Raw genomic sequence first — 19,353 nt, forward strand, 5'->3', positions numbered from 1 at the left:
GAGAGATGCAACATTCATGATTAAGCCCGTTAACAGACCAGGCACGACAGATGCCTGTGAGTGTGAACAAAACCAAACCCTGGTGCACAAAACACACTAAAAAAATATATATATATATACACAGGGTTTAACCTGTGGAGTCACTGTCAAGCCTCTGCCCGTTGCAGGAGTGAGCCTGCGTGTTGAACCTTTGCTTCCAGGTGCGCTGGACGGTCTGCGAGGCACGCTGGGCCTGGCTGTGGCAGGCCAGTGAGACTAAGGTTAGTATCCAGACTATGGAGGTTACGGCTCGACTGCAATACTGCAGCCCGGACTCCCAAAATGACCACATCATACCTGAGGAAATAACCAGTTACATGTTTAAGACTGACAGGACGAGACTAGGGCTGGGCAATTCACTGGAAATATATCGAAACCGATGTTTAGAACAACACTTAATCTGGGTCAGGTAGGTTAATTGCTTAATCCATTAACCAATAAATATGCCTTATATATTAAGGAATCGACACGAAAACATTCCAATTAATTTTTTATAATTGACTAACCACTTAACCCTGGATTACACTTTGTTGTACAAAAATGGCATACAAAAATTGCCGATTTACAAGCTCAAAACCTGTTGCTATGCAGCGTGAGCTTGTAGAATTCCATTTTTAAAAATAAATGTATTAAGCGTAATCGAGGTAAAAGTTTGAAATAATCAGGATATTGATTTGAAGTCATATCGCCCAGCCCAAGACGAGACACAGATACATGCATGTATAGATGGAGACTGATAGCACAGACAGAAAGACAGAGATGGACAGATAAATTGTGCCACAGTGGAAATGACTTTGACAGAGAAAGTGATGATTTGTATAGCACTGGCAGGCTCAGTATAAAGTCCTTACAAAGTCTAGCTGTCACGCAATTATTTACCAAGTAGAGATTTATGCATCACTGAATTAAAAAACGGGTTGCACCACACAAACGTGTTCCTTACGTAGATAGTAGATACTTAGTTGTTACTCAGCATTTACACCTATTAACTACTAGGTGTAACTGTTGCAGGATCTTGGCAACTCAGTCTTCTTGGTATAAATTTGTTTTTCAATGAGCAGGCTCCATCACCTCGTCAGCAATACATAATAACAAACCTGCCATCATGTTTTTTGTAACACTACAGGTTAGATATCTTTGGATAAGCTATGGCTAAAAACCTAATGTTATACTGTAGCAATCATTTAAGATGGTATTCCTAGTTTAACATGACAGTAGGCTAGATTAGGATGCTGCAATAACTTCCATGTTTACATTGTTCATTTTGCTTTATGACTGGATGCATCCATACAGATGTTTCTTAGTAACCATGTACACATTACTAAGGCTTTACTAGCTAAGACATTCATTACATTTGAGCTCCACAACCTCTCTAGTTTGACACTACTGTTATCTAGTAGTTTAGAAACTTTGTACAGACTTTACACACAAACTTTGTAATGGATATATGAAATGCTGGGGAAAACCTGCCCAGAGTACAAGAACGGGTGAACAGCACAAGTTAATGCAGAGACTGTGATACCGGGTGAACAGTGTCAGTTAATGCAGAGACTATCAGACGAGGTGAAGGTGAACAATGTCAGTTAATGGACAGAGTGAGACCAAGTGAACAGTGTCAGTTAATGCAGAGACTGAGACCTGTTGAACATATTATGAGTTAAAGTCGTGGTGAAATAGCTTATTTGGTCATCTCAATCTGGTCTCAACCAATCAGAAGGTCCCATCTCTTAAGGCTATGGGACGCTGGAATCTCACTAGCCACTGCAGCTTTGTGGCCTGCCGCTCAGGCTGCCCAAGAGAGAGAGAGACGGCCAGTGTGAAGCATGTTTGTTACGACGTTGCTTATTTCTAACCCAAATTGTTTTCAGATACAATTTTTGTGTGTAGTGTTTAGTGCCGATTAAGTTTAAAATGAGTAATACACCCGTCTGGACGTCATCTTGACTGAGATTCAAGACGGAGTAGCTCTGTAATTAAAAGCAGGTGTGTTTGGAGGAACGTGAGCTATGGGGAATCAAACGGGTGAATGAAATCAAGATTAATTTATATTCATAAGAGTCCATGTCATCACACAGTACATTTTCGTTTGACAGGAAGTAATTAAGATTGACTTTTTAGGGACTTTTGATATAAGAATACAAAACAATTGTTTAATAATCAGTTCTATTGGCATCTATTGTCAGGTACGTCCATAATGTGACCACAGATATGCTCTAAAACTGTGAAAAACATATTTTTAATTTCACCACGTCTTTAATGCAGAGCCTGTGATACCGGGTTGGTGAACAGTCTCAGTTAATGCAGAGACTGTGAGACCAGGTGAACAGTGTCAGTTGGTGCAGTGATGGACCCCAGGTGCACACAGTAAAGAGTAAATGCTGACTCAGTCCGCTACCTGCGCCATCGTGTCGTATCTTCAGCAGCACGTTGATGTAAAACAGGGTGAGGAGGCGAGACACACAGCCTGCCCACCTCCTGATCACACGCACACCGGTGTCCCCCACAGACACCGGCCCACCTGATGACACTATAGTTGCAGTAGTGGTGAGTAATGATTATTGTCACAGAGTTGCAGTAGTGGCGAGTGGTTCAATTTATGCTGGCTCTGATAGCGGTACAGAACTATACTACTATAAATGACAAGCCTGTGTGGGAGGTTTCTGTACCTAGGGCTCAGCTGTTCAACTTTACCAAAATGTGAATGTTTGTCTTCATTCCATATTATAAATATTATATAGAAGATTAATGGTTTCATGGTTATGCTAGATTAAAAACAAATACCATTTGAGTTGGGGTTAAAATAGCACATTTCATGGTCTCAATCAGTGGTTTTCAACCCTTTTCATATCAAGTTCCATTATTTATTCGGTATTTGAGCCACGGAACCACCATTTGATGAGATTTAGACTCTCAGACCCAATACTTAGAATATTTTGGCAAAATAACAAGTCTTCTACAGTCTCTAATTGTAAATTAATTGTAAATTAAGTAATGCAGATGTTTAACAATAATTTAACTCTTGGGAGAGTTAATACATTCCATTACGGGTCCATTTGGGTTCATTTTACTGTCTCAAGTTAAAGATCTATAAGGGTTCATTTGGTTACCAACCCTCCATCATTTAGCTGGGGACCACCTGGAAACTCTTCAAGGACCACTGGTGGTCCCCGGACCACTGGTTGAGAACCACTGGTCTAAATTAATCACAGATTGAGCAATAATAAAAAACAACAAAATCTATTATTAAAGTAATTAAATAAAGTAGTTTCAGCCATACTCAGGACCACAGGGAGGACTCACACACACAACACTTTACAGTCAGTATGTATGTAAATACTGCACATTCTAACAATACGAGCAGTGATAATGACAGAGAGACACATATACAGTAGATAAAGAGAGACAGATACACAGAGAGAGAGAAGCAGTAATAAACAACAGTTTTAACCAGAAAATCACATCACCTTTTCTGTTCTTGCGAATCTTATCCCGACCGTGGATGGTAGTAGTCGGGTGGCTTGCCTGACCGCCTCCAAACGCGTGGTCCGCCCCGGACAGTCCGGCGTGGCTGGATGTAGAGAAGCGGTCGGCGGAGGCGGTGGTGTTGGCGGTGAGCGCCTCCTTCCTGTCCGAGCGGAGGACGCAGTCGGAGCAGTAGTGGTGTCCGTTGATGATGGAGGTCTGCGTCTGGTTGGGGTGTTTGGGACACAGGACGTCACAGCTGGACAGCACGGTGCTGTTGGCACTGGGGTCTGCAAGGAGGGTGCTTTCTACAAACAAGAAAACATGAAAAACATTGTTTGTGTAATGTGTAGCGGATCAGTGGTTCTCAAGGTCTTTAAATTGAAGGCCCCCCGGTTTCGCATGTATTAGGGCCATGGACCCCCATTACTCTGAGAGGGTACAAATGGAACCAAATGGACCCGCCTTACGGGTTCATTTGGTTCCATTTGTACCCTCTCAGAGTTACTGACTTGTAAGGGTCAATTTGGTTCCTAAGTATCAATTACTTTGAGAACCACTGAAGTACATCTATAAAACAAGAGCATGCACAAGGATAATAGGATAGCAAAATCACTTTACATTTTCTTCTCAAGACATTTTTATAGACTAGTTTTGATTGTTGATTTTATGATAATATCTATTGCTTTGTATAGGGATGTCCGATTTTATCGGCCTCCCGATATTATCGGCCGATATTAGCATAAAAATTGATATCGGGAAAATATCGGTATCGGTTTTTGAAAAAAAAAAATTTTTTTTTTTTTTTTTTTTTTTTTTTTGCTTTATAAATAAGTTACAGGAGTTTTTACTGTATATGGTGTGTGTGATATGAAATTTGAGCTTACCCTAATCACAATAATCCCCGCATATATCGGTATCGGTTGATATCGGTATCGGTAATTAAGAGTTGGACAATATCGGTATATCGGTTATCGGTAAAAAAGCCAATATCGGACAACCCTAGCTTTGTATAATATTTTTATTAAATATAAACCACTTTGCAACTCAATTCTGAAATGCTATAAATAAGCGTGGTAACACTTTACTTAAAGGTCGGGTCTATAATGCATTATAAGCGCATTTATATTGCACTTACTGTATAAGGCATTATAACACTTGTTATAAATGTTTATGATCATGTACGACAACTTATAAAGTATTATAAGCACTGGTCATAAAGCATTTTAACCCATTAAAACCGGGAAAGCATCTGCATATTTTTTTTATATCTGTGAAGCACTGCAAGCTTGTAGATCTGCTATTTTTGAACAAAAAGAATCTTTAAAGTGTGAGAACTACTGATTTAGAAGCCATTTGTAGAATCAGCCTCAGGTCTTATTGTGTTAAGCTCAGCGGAACAGAACATGAGAACTACCATAACTTGGTCAGTTACTGTATAATGACACTTTTTCCCCACCTTTTTATAGAAGATTTACCCCCAAAAAAGTACTGGTGTAACACAGAATGTTTGGCCTACACATCAGCTTGCATGTTAAGAAGACAAAAGGGCCCGTTACCTGTGGGATCGCCATCCTGGTCCAGACCTGAGAGACAGACAATGATACAGTCAGTCATCACAATAAACACATGCGAGAAGAAGAGTTAATAGGCTCTATGCACAGCAGCCATATTGGAAAGAAATTGGGCATATTCCTTACTTCCTTCACAGGTGTTACCAATGATACTAATGAAGGCTCTGTTCCATTCTGGTCAAACAGAGTCAGGGTGCTGATATTGTGCATGTTGGCTCACTGGAAACACTCTGCTCCCATTCTCAGAGTGGGGTCCAGGGACCCTTCGTGGTTCCTTGAGAGTGTACAAATGGACCCTTACGGGTCCATTTGTACACTCTCAGAGTTATGGGGGTCCTTGAAATTAAAAAGGTTTGAGAACCACTGTGCCACACTAAATGGAACAGAGCCTTCATTAGAATCATTGTTAACACCTGCCGTAGGGTGTTCTCACTTCCTGAACCATTGTACAGCCTTGTCGTTCACAGTGCCCGTAGCTTTAAAAGTACAGAATTAAAAACAAGATTGTACTTCAAATGAATGATAGAATGAATGATAGAATGAATGAAAGTAAAGAACTCAAGTCACCCCAGAAGCTGTCCAGCACGGTCTTCTCCTCCATGGCGGACTCCTCCAACATGGAGGAGAGCAGAGAGGCGTCGGAGGCGGCCGCGCTGTGGAACGACTGGCTGCCATGTTGCCTGTACGAGGCAGGGGGCGGGGTCTGGTGGAGGAGCGACTGGGAGCAGGAGACCGACAGCTGCTGGGAGCGACGAGACTTCAGTCCCCTGGGGGAGAGGACGGAGAGAGAGAGATGGGTAAAACGAAGGAAAATAAGTTACACAGTCTGGCTCCACACGCAGTGATTTATATTGGTTGATTTATCGTCCCGTTGGCTTCCTCAGAATCAACAAGTGAGAGGTACCATCAATAAGTGAAAAAGAAAGGCCACATACAGTACACACTGCCAAGTTTTGGAAAATACAGTATATCGTTGCCGTCAGGCAGAAACCTCTTATCTCCATATTTTAACAAATTGTGTTTTTTCGTAAATGAATGCCCTAATTGATCATACTACAGCGTCACACAAAAGCATCAAAAGTAGCAGATCTACAGCTCAAAAGCTCGTTTTGAGCTGTAGATTTGATACTTTTGAACATGAAAAGTAACAGTTTTGGACAACTCAACAGAGACGATATACTACTGTGTAGAGCAGGGGTCTTCAACAGGGGGTCCTCAGAGTTACTACAGGGGGGCCGCCAAATCTTTGTGTGACAGATTTGTTTTTTTACATTAACCACTTGAACCCTCGCATCCCTATTCTGAGAACTTTTAGCCAAAAATAGCAGATCTACAAGCTCTCAACGCCTCGCACTCTGTCACCTCCTGTCTGCCTGTCTTCTTTGTCTGTCTGACAGTCTGTCTATCCTAATCCCAGTCAGAGGTTCTCAAAGTGGGGTCCAGGGACCCTCAGGGGTCCTTGAGGAGGTTTCAAATGGACCCTTTCCATGTCTGTAACTGTGTGTGTACACATTTCTACACTAAGGGTTATGTGGGTCTTTGAAATTAAAGAGTATAGGAGAAGCACTGACTGATCTATCCTGTTCCTATCTGTCCAAACTGCCCTGTCTGTCTATTTGGCTGTCTCTGCCCGTCCGTCTCTCCACTGAGTGAAGCTGAAACCCTTGCCTTACCTGTTGCCAGAAGAGCTTCCTCTCCCCAGGCTGTGGGGGGAGCTGCTGTAGGGCTGCGCGCTGCGGTCTAGGAAGCTCTCGTCCCCATAGCGCTCTTTGTTGGGCAGGCGCAGGCTGCGTCTGGACATGACGGGAGGCTGGAAGACACCGCTCTGCCGCTCCTTCTCACAGGAGGAATAACTGGAGCTGACAGGAGGAGTACAGAGTGAGAGAGGGAGGGAATGAGAGAGGGAGAGAGGAGAGATGGAAGGATGAAGATATAAGAGGTTGAGCTGTTAGCTGTTAGCGTAGAGACCATGTACATTTTACATTACAGTAGGGGTGCAACAGTTATCAAACTAATCCATTATAAAAAGATATTGATAATCAATAATCTTGTAAAATAATTGATTAGTAATTGATCCCTATTTTGCGCATGTCATTTTCAATATAATGATCTACAAGCTCAACACACAGATCAGTAGATTGTAGACAATTTGTATTGTGCAACATCATCAAGTATGAAATATGGGTTAGGGTATGAGTCGCTATTCGTTGATTTATAAAACATTTCGAAAATATTCAAAACAAAAACATGCTTCTGGATCATTCGATAGTTTCAGCCCTACATTACAGTTAGAAGAACACACAAACTCATGGACCAACCCACCCTATTCTATTATGTTGGGATCAATCCTTTTCTTTAATCAGGTTAGTAAAGAGACAGGAAACAGAGTGCAGTGAATGTTAGGGACATGCAACACAGGTCTAGAATCAAACAGGGGATGCTGCGTTAAGGTGGTCATCCACTGGCCCCAACTCATACAATTCTAATGGTTCTGAATTCTGATTCTAGTGGCTGGTAGTTAGATCAGGCTATGTCCTGTAGTAGAGGTATTCATAACAATAGGTGTCCTGGTTGTGCTTGTAGTGTGTTCTATACTATTCCCCAGAGTGCCCTGTCCTCCTGAATGCGGGGCAGGTTCCAAAGGACACAGCTGGTGGTAATGATGATGATATTTTAAACAGCACAGTGAAGACAGGAAAACACAGTGGGGGATAACATCAAGTCTAAACATGGAAGCGACTAGCCTCGGGAACGCATGCATTTTTGGAAGCGACAATGACGACCAAATTGTACCAGAAAACAAGATGATACTGAGACTGCCTGGCCTGCCATCAAATGCACACGCACACACACACACACACACACACACACACACACACACACACACATTATAAAATATTACATTTTTAATTGGATTTCTCAGGCAGGAGAACAGAGTGAGACAGAGACAGGGCAGTAAGTGAGCCAGCCTGGCATTAAAATCGACTCCATATGCCCTGCACCACATTCTAGCACAGCTGAGGTTGGACTCACAGATCTGTGCCAGGGAGAAAATAGTCTCAGTCGATAACGACAACTGTACCGGCTCCCCCTGTTCACACTCATGAACTTTGGAATCAGTGCTGCCTGCCTGGCATATGAAGCTAACACCCAAAGTTCGCCTTAGCTGACCTGCCTTAAAGAGCGGTTTGTATAGGGCAACATTAACTGTCTGAGCAGAGTTCTGCAACTGAAGACACTGACAGAACTTTGAAAGTTCATCTCCAGACTCCAGTACCAACTAAAGTATTCCGACGGCCATAGGGTGATCAAAGTACAGCAACAGCTCATGGGATCTCTAAACACAAACTAGCTATTGTGTGACCCTGTGGGGCATAACATCCAAAGCTCCATGAAATAATTTCTACAAGCAGACAAAGAAATAGCAATACCACAAACTCCAAAATGAAATGCAGAATCACATTGAAGTCTAACTTTCTATGGGGGGGAAATCGTCTGGGGAATACAGTTTACTGCTGGTTCTCTTGTTACACAGCCTTGAAACTGAATCCGTAGCTATAGCTTTTCTCACGCAGACAAACCCAGAGCAGTACACACAGACTGCACAGGTAAACATTGTAAACGACCAAGCAGACAAGATACGTTTTAAGCAATCTAAATAGTCCAACCAAAGCATCCAACAAAGGACAAGAAGAGATCATTTCACAGGTTAATCTCACTTAACCAAACAAAAAGTCCAAGCACAGAACAAGGTTCAATGTGTAGATCAGCAGCGATATAGCGAAATAGACCAAGTGCAACGAAGCACACAGATAAGACAGTCACGACCCAGTTAACATCCCCGGGATTGTAGAAAGATCCTATCTTTAAAGGGCAGAATAAGGAAATAAAAACAGTACTGATACACACAGGTCTGTCCAGCCCCAACTCTCCAAGTCCACCTCTTCATCAGAGACACTCATCCCAGGTTAAAGTGCTGCAAACGGTCATCTTTAGCACTACACAGCCAGTCACATACACACAGCAACTCTCAACGGTAGAGTAGAGAAAGCACCTTAGCCCTGCTTAACGTACCGTACCATACAACTGCTGCAGTGATCACTTCCTGTTAGGACGGCAGTGGACGGACCAGCTGCTTAAGAGTGTGTGTGTGTGTGTGTGTGTGTGTGTGTGTGTGTGTGTGTGTGTGTGTGTGTGTGTGTGTGTGTGTGTGTGTGTGTGTGTGTGTGTGTGTGTGTGTGTACACACACACACACACAACTCCCCTCCCTCTTTTCCCACCTGCTACATGTTCTCATCACCTTCTCATATCTCACGGATGCTCTCTTACACCCAGATACATGTACTGTACAGCTAAGTGGGCAGAAATTAACGGGAACTCAGTGAACTTTAAAAACAGGGAAGATATTCTCCTCAAAGTTAAACTGCAATCAATACAATGGGAGGAGGATACGCTGTTATAGACAGTGTCATCTTTTCAGGGGGTAATTGGAACTGACATGCAAGTGAGTTACCATTACCAAAGGGACAATAGTTTCCTCAAAACTGCAGTGTATTTGTTTACATTCACACCCTTTACCTGCAACAACTCTTGAATACTGGGCTATTATGAAAAAAAGCCATCTATCTAAAGCACTTTAGGCTGTATGAAAGCTGCTTTAAAGAATAATAGTGCATTTTATTATAACGATTATGACGACAGGTTATGTCCGTTCCTCTGTCCTACCGAAGATGGCAACTCTCTCTGTCCCATTTAGTATTAAGCCTCTCTGAGATTACCAAGCAACCTTAGCCATGAACCAATTAAAGGACTTTAAAGAAAACTGCAGCCCTACAGTACAGCAGCAGTTCCCTTTATTAGCCTACAGAGGGTGATTAAAACCCAGTTTTCATTTATGGCTCTCGTCACTGGATATTATATAACTAAACTATGTTACAGCCAATGTTCTCAAATTCAATGCATTGCACAGCCCCAGTAGACAGTAGACTCAATAGGTTATGCCAGTGGGCTGGCAGTATAATATTAAGCATATCAGGACAGGGGACTCGGATTAACTCAAATGACCTCCTACTGAACATGCTCAAATTACACATGCTTATTACTTACATGTGATATACAGTATACACTACATGTATACAAATACAGCTGTAACTTCCTCTGTACAGTACACTGCTCCAGTTGACACAGATAAGATAATGTTACCAAAGCTCACAAGTTGATAAGAAAACAGCTCTGTATTTATCTCACCTCAATTTCACCGACCGTTACCCAGCCCAGTTTGTTTTTAACCAAACCCAGTGGTTATTTGGTGTCTGCTACCTCATAGATAAAACGTCAAAAAAGAAATTACATTTTCTGTCACTTGCGTTTGATTTTCTGGCATGAGGCATAGGATGTTGTATGTCTACTATACAGATAACCTCAGATTGAATACTGTTTAACAAGTGTCTAATGCTGGAGATGGACAAATAAAGATATGGCACAAATCTGTAGGCTAAAGCAGGGGTGGCCAGCATTTATTTCCAAAGCGCCATACTGACTTCAATAAAGTGAGTGAGGGGCCACACATTGTACAATTGAATTGAAACTTGAAACACATAGTGCTGAAGTATGTTAAAACTGCATGAATTTGGTAGACATGCCAGACTACTTTACAATAAGGTCCTTGCTTTCACAACAACAATTTTCAGTTACAAAATGATGATTTATTTTCGGCTGCACTGTACTGTATCACTCTGGTGTACTTTGTACGAGATTACAATGAAGATTACTTACATAAAACAATCCACGTCAATGCCGTATCAGCTTTTGAATGAGCCTATACATTTAGACTTAATTGATATGCACCACTCCAAAGGTCATTGATAAAAACACATTGCATTATGTTATGAATATGGACTCAAGGCAGACTGTTCCAGTCTCTTACATTATAAACATAATACATTTGAGTACAATTTGGATGGAAGAAATGGTAAGTATTAATTACTATTAATTGGAGTCGAGTTAAATTAATTTGTCCCGAAACCATTAACATATGGCAGCCTTTTAGAATGTAGATTTTTTTGGGGGTGTCATTTATCTTTTTTTTTAGGACTTTGACTTGAGATGGTCAAAGGGCCGGGTCCAGCCCCCAGGCAATATGTTGCCCATGGCCATGGGTGGGCTAATGCCATCTATTATATTATTTATACACAGCCCCCACAATGTGACAAAGTCCAGTACTTAATTAATGACACCCCCCCCTAGGATCAATAAAGTGCAGTTCTAGTCTAATCTAATAAGAGTTTAAAAGAGTGAACAAAAATAAACCACTGAGATTAATGACTTGCATAAATAACTCCTAGTCTAACAAATGTTAGATTTTTCCCCAAGACACTAGTCAAGTCAAATGTATTTATATAGCACATTTAAAAACAACAGCAGCTGACCCAAAGTGCTTTCCAAACAAATAGCAAGAACAAATAGACCTTAGTCTATTTACAAACTAGTGTGCGTTTGTAAGCAGCTAATGTACAACAGTTAGAGAACACGTTGTTTTCACAACATGTGTGTTCCCGGCGTTACCTCCCAATGTCACTTCCCTCCCAGGGTTGTATTGCTTCACCAACACGATTTGGTTAAATAATCAAATGTTAGTCCATCAACCGCAAGGTCAAGAGTAAATTAAGCCAACCCATTCTCCCAGCCTTGAGACTGGCACAGTGCAAGCACCACCAGGGGTTAAGCCAAGCCAGTAGGTCACTCACCTGCGGCAGTAGGTATAGCCAGTATTGACCACATGCTGAGGTGGTTTGAGTGGATTAAGCATAGAGCGTTCCATGACGAGAAGATTCAACTGAGCTCTCACTTACAACTGTGACTAAAAGAGTCAAACCAGGAAGTTTTATTATCTACAGTACAGCCCCCTCTCCCACACACACACAAATCACACTCACGTGTGAAAATTGACAGTCTCACACACACACACACACACACACACACACACACACACACACACACACACACACACTTTTACAAGCAGGACAGTTGCTTCCTGTGGCAGCCAAGTATGACAACACAGTCACACCAAGCTAATAATAATATCATAACCCCACCTTTTCTCTCACTCTTTAAAAGCTCATCTGTGGCAAAGACAAAAGATCTCACTGTACTTTCTAACAGGGCATTCAGAGGGAGAACCCGGCAAGTCCTAGAACCAGTCCTGTATCCCCGTAGGAGTCACCACCAGTCCTCACATCACACCAGTGAACACATGGCTTGGACACAAGTCAAGTCACACCCCACAGAGACAGCCATACACGCACCCAGAAGGCTGGGTGAGAGAGAGTCAGTATACTGTTGTATACTAGAGTTTTATATTTACAACTTATAAGAATTCAGAGCACTGGTGCATTGGTTCTCAAACATTTTCAAGTCAAGGACCTCCTGAACCCCCCTCAAGGACCCCTGGGGGTCCCCAGACACCACTTTGAGAACCACTGTTCTAGTGGTCTTACAGAGCTTTATGTATCCCATAAAAGGCCTCACACACATACGCTCCTGTTCTGCATTAAAATACCAGTTAAAATCAGAGATCAGAATAACTTTATTGCCAAATATTGGACAAACAGGAATTGGCTTTGGTCACTCAAGATGCAAAACCCATATGACAATGACATAATGTAAACAAGCCTAAAATGTAGTAATATCTATGAAATTAATCAGTATCAGTATGTTTGCTGTTTGGCTATTTTCAAAAGATTTGTATACATTTTACACATTTGAAAACTTGTGAAATGGGACATTCTGCATAATGAGCACTAGCACTTTTACTCTTGGTACTTTAAGTAATATGTTGATGCCAATATTTTTGTACTTTTACTCCAGTAAATTTTGATTACCGGACTTTTACTTGTAACAGGGTATGTCTACATTGCAGTATTGATACTTTTACTAACTTTGGCATTGTTAGTATCAAACAATGCCAGTTCTTTTTCCCACCACTGCTTGGTTAGGATCTCCAGTTGTTGAAAAGGTTCTTTGACAGAAAGCACGTGTGCTTGCGTGGTTTGACTGACATGACTAAACAGCCAATCAGAGTGGAAGCTGCCGCGCCTGTCAACCAATCAACGTCCCCGGTGGGCGGGGTACCGCGAAAAACGAACCGCTAGAAGAGGTTAGCATTAGCTTGTAGCTTCCCAACATTGTGAACATTAGCCATGGTTCACATGACGCTCGTCTGTCACAAGCGTCATGGACCCACTTGGTCCTGGTTTTCGATTATTTTTACATTTACAACTCACATGTACACAAACGTTCAGATTTCAAATATAAAGTGCTGACCCCCATGCCACGGATGTAACAAGTTGAGTCGCAAAAGGTCTAAGTACCTGTATGTTTCCTATTGTTCAATAAAACGCTTTTTAATCCGATCGCCGGCCATTTTCTCCAACGTTTTCAACTGTGCGACACTACCGGTTGGGAGGTGTATTGCACTCTGATACATTACAAAATAATTATAGAAAATGGCCGCCGATCGGATTAAAATCATTTTTATTGAACAATACGGCAGATACGGGTACTTATCGCGGACCCGCTCAACTTGTTACATCCGTGGCTCGGGGGAAAGCACTTTATATTTGAAATCTGAACGTTTATGTACATGTGAGAGTTGTGAATGTAAAACAATCGAAAACCAGGAACAAGTGGGTCACGTCATGTTTCAGGGCTAAAGGCGAACGTGTTCCCACAATTCCCCAAAATAGCAAACAAAAAACAATAGCAGATCCACAAGCTCACAACGCTTGAGAGGCACGACGCGTTGTGAGCTTGTAGATCTGCCATTTCGCCCCCGCCAGTGGCAGACAAAGTACTCAAATGTTTTACTTGAGTAAAAGTATCAATAAATACCACAATGTAGAAATAGTTATACTCCGTTACAAGACACAGTAACTCATAGTGGAGTAGAAGTAAAAGTACTGAATATTTGAAATACTTCAGTAAAGTAAAAGTACCTCAACATTGTACTTATAAGTACAGTACTTGAGTAATTGTAGTTACTTTACACCACTCATTCAGCAAATAGAATCACTCACAACCCGATGCATAAATAAATGATACAATAACACCACAGCTGTGGTTACTCACCTTGTGAACGTGCAATTGACGCAGAATGTAATGTTGTTGTTGTGGTTTAAAGGTTTGTTTCTGCTGAAGGTTTGTTTGTTTGTTTGTTTGTTTGTTTGGTGGCGACGCGGGGTGTTGTTCTTCTTTTAAATATAGTGTTGGTAGTCAAGCCGTTTATCGCGCACTACCGCCACCTTCAGGACTGGGATGGAACATTTGACAGACTCTCCACCGGTGTGAGAAGCCCCCATAATAGAGGTATAATATAACGTTTGGTGAATATAATATTAATATATAATAATATATAATAATATACGTCAGAATCATAAATACGTCTACGAGAGTTGTATTCTACAGTTAATTTCATACATGAAATGTATGTAAGATCACAGACATTCTAGGGCTAGAAAAGTGCTATATATTATTATTATTATTAAAACATTTCTGGGCTTTATCAGGGCATATTCTATTTATTCATTAGCACTTTTACTGTTAATTTGTAAATATTTATCTTTGTATTAATTAGTTTGTAATTGTAAAGTAATCTGTGGTTTATTTACGATACTTTCTCATGAAAATGTACAGGGTACTTTTATTGTTGAAGGCCGCGTGACGCACAATACGTGCGCCGGAAGTAGCTTCTTAATTCAACAACTGCATGGTGTTGACGTCGCACGTGTGGCTGGAAATAAACCCACTGGAAACAGGTCAGAATAACTTTGTATTATTTAAACCTAAACAGCTCTTTATATCACACTTCTACAGCTTAGATATACTTATATTGTTGAATTATAGTGTCATTGTTCCCGAGGTGTTCTTATTTAATGAAGCCACCTTAGTACTTTGAGAATGAAGGACTCTGCTATCTGAACTGCCTCCAGAGTGAAATCCAGTCAGTGGTGGAAAAAGTATAAATACTGCAATGTAGAAATACTCTGTTACAAGTTAAAGTCTGGAATTCAACATTTACTAGAGTAAAAGTACAAAAGTATTGGTATCAAAATGTACTTAAAGTATCAAAAGTAGAAAGTACTCATTATACAGAATGTCCCATTTCACAAGTTTAGTTGTCAAATGTATACTAATCTTTTGAACTAGCATTGTGAGCTTGTAGATCTGCTTTTTTGAAATGGCCAAAATGTACATACATATAGGGCTGAAGTGGTATGTTACATATATGTATGTTTTGCAATAATAATCAAAATCTACAAAGTAACTAGTAACTAAAGTTTTAAAATAATTGCAGTGGAATAAAAGTATAATATTTGCCTCTGAGATGTAATGGAGTAGAAGTAAAAGTACTGAAAATTGGAAATACTCCAGTAAAGTAAAAAAATACCTCAAAATTGTACTTAAAGTACAGTACTTACGTAAATGTACTTAGTTACTTTACACCACTGTGAAGAAGTAGTAATCAAACCTTTCAATTTCAAGGACTCTGAGGGAGGGTACAAATGGAACCAAATGGACCCATTTGGTTCCATTTGTAAGCTGTCAGTTACAAACCTGTCAGGGTCCATTTAGAAGCCCCTGGAGGAATGCTGAGGGTCCCTGGACCCCACTTTGAGCACCACTGAAATAGAGCCCTGGCAGGACTGAAGAAGTGCTTCTGGTCTCTGAAGATCTGCATTACCAGGCATTAATTATATAAATGTTGATGATTAGACCATTGGCTAACATTAAATCATTTAATAACTTGATATATCCTGGTCATATAACCAGGTCGTCTTAACTATACGTTACAAATAAATATTCATTTTTGACGAATTGAATACACAGGACCCCAATGGAAACAAGCCATAGTGCTTTCTTAGGTTTAATTATTTTTGTATGGAACTGTACCGATCTGCTTTTTATGCAAACTGTTAATAAAGTATTCAATCAACTTATTAGCCCGCGGACCCCCATTTGAAAAGATATTCCAGGGACCCCCCCATAAGAGAAGATTTGTATGGTTATAGCAGTGATTCTCAACCATTTTAATATGAAGGACCCCCAGTTTGACATGAATTAGGCTACGGACCCCCATTTATATTGTAAAATCTATATTAATTTAACTCAGAGTGTACAAATGTTTGTACACTCTCTGAGTTACAGACCCATAAGGGTCCATTTGGTTCCTAACTATCTATCATTAGCTGGGGACCCCTGGAAGTTCCTCAGGGACCCCTCCGGGTCCCCGGACCCCACTTTGAGAACCACTGGTCTACGTAACATGGGATCTTAACATGATTCTTACCCTGGTTGTGTTTTCTCTTGACAGATTGACATCCAGTCACAACCATGACGTCTTTAGCGCACCAGCTGAAGAAGCTCGCGTTGCCCCAGAATGACCCCAACCTGTTGACACGGAAGGAGGTGGCCTCCTTGCTGTTCGACCCGAAAGATGCCTCCACCATGGACAGGAGCACCTTCTATGCCCTCGGTGTGTGTCCCCAGTCTTAAATACGTAGAGGACCTCTGTGTGTGTGTGTGTGTGTGTGTGTGTGTGTGTGTGTGTGTGTGTGTGTGTGTGTGTGTGTGTGTGTGTGTGTGTGTGTGTGTGTGTGTGTGTGTGTGTGTGTGTGTGTGTGTGTGTGTCTTTGTCTGTTGTGTGTGGGAGTGCAACAGTTACAGTAATAGGCTCTATTCACAGCAGCCATATTGTGAAGACATTCACAGGTGTTACCAATGATTCTAATGAAGGCTCTGTTCCATTCTGGTCAAACAGAGTCAGGGTGCTGATATTATGCATGTCGACTCACTGGAAACACTGCTACACCAGTGGGACTAAAATGTGGGTCCTTAAGGGGGTTCCAAATGGCCCCTTACGGGTGTGTAACTCTGAGAGTGTACAAATGTACATTTGTACACTCTCAGAGTTATGGGGGTTGTGGAAATTGAAAGATCTGAGAACCACTGTGCTACACGAAATGGAACAGAGCCTTCATTAGTATCATTGGTAACACCTGTTAAGGACGTGAAAATATGGCTGCTGTGAATAGAGCCTATTGAACTATAATTTAACAAAATAATCTATTATGGGTAAAACGTTTCTAAAAAGTACAATAACTTTCAAAAATACTTAAAGTTAAAATAGCAGATATTCATGCCTTGCACGTTGGGTTGAAAAATTCCTAAGCTCACAACGCGTCACGACACAATGTGAGCTTGTAGATCTGTTAGTTTAACTATTTTTTCCATAACATCCATTGTGTGACATTGTCTAAAATAGCGTCCTAGGAAAAACAATATTGCTTCCTGTACGTCCGTCCTTAAACAACATCATCACTATCTAATATTTCCACCTTTCTCTGTCCCGGATCCTTCCTCCACGCGCCGTACCTCCCCATCCCCCAGGTTGCAACGGGCTAGAAGCGCTCCTGGGGATCGAACCCAAGTTCCTAGAGTTCCAGAACACCCTGTTCAGCCCGTCGTCTCTGACCTTGGAGAGGAGCGTCCAGTCCCGAGTGGTCAACGAAAAACTGGATGCAGGAATCTCACTGTTCCTCACCCGCCTGTCTCCCTACTTCCTGCTCAGACCCGCTCAGAAGTGCATCGAGTGGCTCATACACAGGTGGGTGTCTTTGTTAATGAGTGTTTTTTTAATGTGTTCAGTGTGCTGTAGTTATCAATTTAATTCCCAATGTACTCTGTATAATTTATCACACTGCGCTTTGTCTATGTCAGCTGTAATATAAAGAGACATTATCCACAATTTAACAGCAACAAAGCAGAAATGTGTTTACTGTGTAGCAAGGGCCAAAATGTCTGTAGTGTGGAGATATTTTGGGGAAATTCCAATCTTTTACAGACATAGCGATCGTCTCTAACGAAATCCAATCACTGTAAATATGTCAGTCATTTATGTTGTTTGTCATATCTGCCATATGCAACTTTTGTTTACAAAGCCTAAAAGCCAAACAGAAATGTAATCTGTAGTTATAAAAACACACTTAAAAAATCCTTGATTGCAATTATTTGTGTGACACTTAATCATCAAGTACAATTTCATCGGGGGTAAACAAGCCGGTGTGATTCCAAATGCAAAGAAATTATGATAAGATAATGTAATGTTTTGTGGACAGTCATTTGCTTTCACTGCCAATGCCGCTGGATTACCTGTATGTTTGATCTGCTGCAAGAAGTTATCATATTTAATGAATGCTTGTATACATGCATTTGTATTTAGTCATTTTGATAGAGTAATATACACTTAATAGCCCGTGTTGCCTTCATTATAAGGCTCAAATATGTTTGCGGCTCCAGACAGATTTTGTATTTATTCTTTTGGTTCAAAATGGCTCTTTTGATATTTAAGGTTGCTGTAGATATGCAAAAGGGCGCTTACAGTGGGCATTATTTGTTGGACATCCCTAACGTGTACACGTGTCGGTTGCAGGTTCCACATCCAGCTGTACAACGTGGACAGCCTGGTGGCCTGTGTTCTGCCCTACCATGAGACCAAGGTGTTTGTTAGGGTGGTGCAGCTCCTCAACCTTAAAGAGCCCACCAACCGCTGGAACTGGCTGCAGTGTCTACAGGTTGGTGTGTATGTGTGTGTTTCTGGTTGAGGTTAATGTTTGCGCTATAGGTGTTGGCAGCTAGTTTATCCCATTAAGACCGGGAAGGCATCTGTGTCATTTTAAGATATACAAGCTCATAGCACGACACTCGGTGCCACGCTATAAGCTTGTAGATCTGCTATTTCTTTTGAAATAAATCATGAAAATGTGTAGAAATCTTATATACATTTTTAACTCAAATCTTTGCTTCTGGGGGTCCCTGGAACAAAATATTTTCAGATGGGGGTCCGCGGCCAAATACATATCATTTTGCGGGTCCTTGACACGAAAAAGTTTGAGAACCACTGATATAATAACGTACGTTTATTTAAAAAAACCTGTTAGGATTTAGAAGACATTTGTAGAATCACCAGAAGCAAAGATTTGAGTTACAAATGTTTGCTTTAAAAAACATACCTGTTCAAAGATTTCCAAGAATGTTCACGATTTTTCAAAAATAGCAGATCTACTGTAGCCTGGTAAACCCTCCCTCCGGAAATCTCATTTCAATTCGATTTCAGAAAGGAGTCTGGTCTGAAACGCCTTTCTCCAATAATCGCTCTGCTCGCCGAGCCGACGAGCCTATCAGCGTCGTCGCTCATTGTTCTGTGATTGACAGCGACAGTTG

General features: G+C 41.1%; 2 protein-coding genes across 4 annotated transcripts in view; one reads left to right on the top strand and one right to left on the bottom strand.

The window, feature by feature from the left end:
- LOC311060952 (SUN domain-containing protein 1-like) overlaps window positions 1–11,923 on the bottom strand; it is a 30,745-nt gene extending 18,822 nt beyond the window's left edge. For 2 of the 3 annotated variants that reach the window (XM_084079373.1, XM_084079372.1), the window contains exons 1-5: window positions 11,823–11,923; window positions 6,749–6,934; window positions 5,643–5,842; window positions 5,061–5,087; window positions 3,504–3,809 (exon numbers count right to left, since the gene is read on the bottom strand). In XM_084079373.1, coding sequence (XP_083935499.1) covers window positions 3,504–3,809; window positions 5,061–5,087; window positions 5,643–5,842; window positions 6,749–6,934; window positions 11,823–11,896 — 793 coding nt within the window. In that variant the 5' untranslated portion in view covers window positions 11,897–11,923. Of the gene's footprint in view, window positions 1–132; window positions 337–3,503; window positions 3,810–5,060; window positions 5,088–5,642; window positions 5,843–6,748; window positions 6,935–8,984; window positions 9,109–11,822 lie in introns of those variants that run through there. The other variant, XM_084079371.1, reaches the window with a different exon arrangement.
- A 2,916-nt stretch (window positions 11,924–14,839) lies between these two features.
- heatr1 (HEAT repeat containing 1) overlaps window positions 14,840–19,353 on the top strand; it is a 48,254-nt gene continuing 43,740 nt past the window's right edge. Inside the window, exons 1-4 of the mRNA XM_084078723.1 lie at window positions 14,840–14,888; window positions 16,445–16,606; window positions 17,521–17,737; window positions 18,563–18,704. Coding sequence (XP_083934849.1) covers window positions 16,465–16,606; window positions 17,521–17,737; window positions 18,563–18,704 — 501 coding nt within the window. The 5' untranslated portion in view covers window positions 14,840–14,888; window positions 16,445–16,464. The remainder of the gene's footprint in view (window positions 14,889–16,444; window positions 16,607–17,520; window positions 17,738–18,562; window positions 18,705–19,353) is intronic.

The sequence above is a fragment of the Gymnoscopelus microlampas genome (assembly GCF_963454915.1).
Source record: "Gymnoscopelus microlampas genome assembly, chromosome: 14".
NCBI lineage: Eukaryota > Metazoa > Chordata > Actinopteri > Myctophiformes > Myctophidae > Gymnoscopelus > Gymnoscopelus microlampas.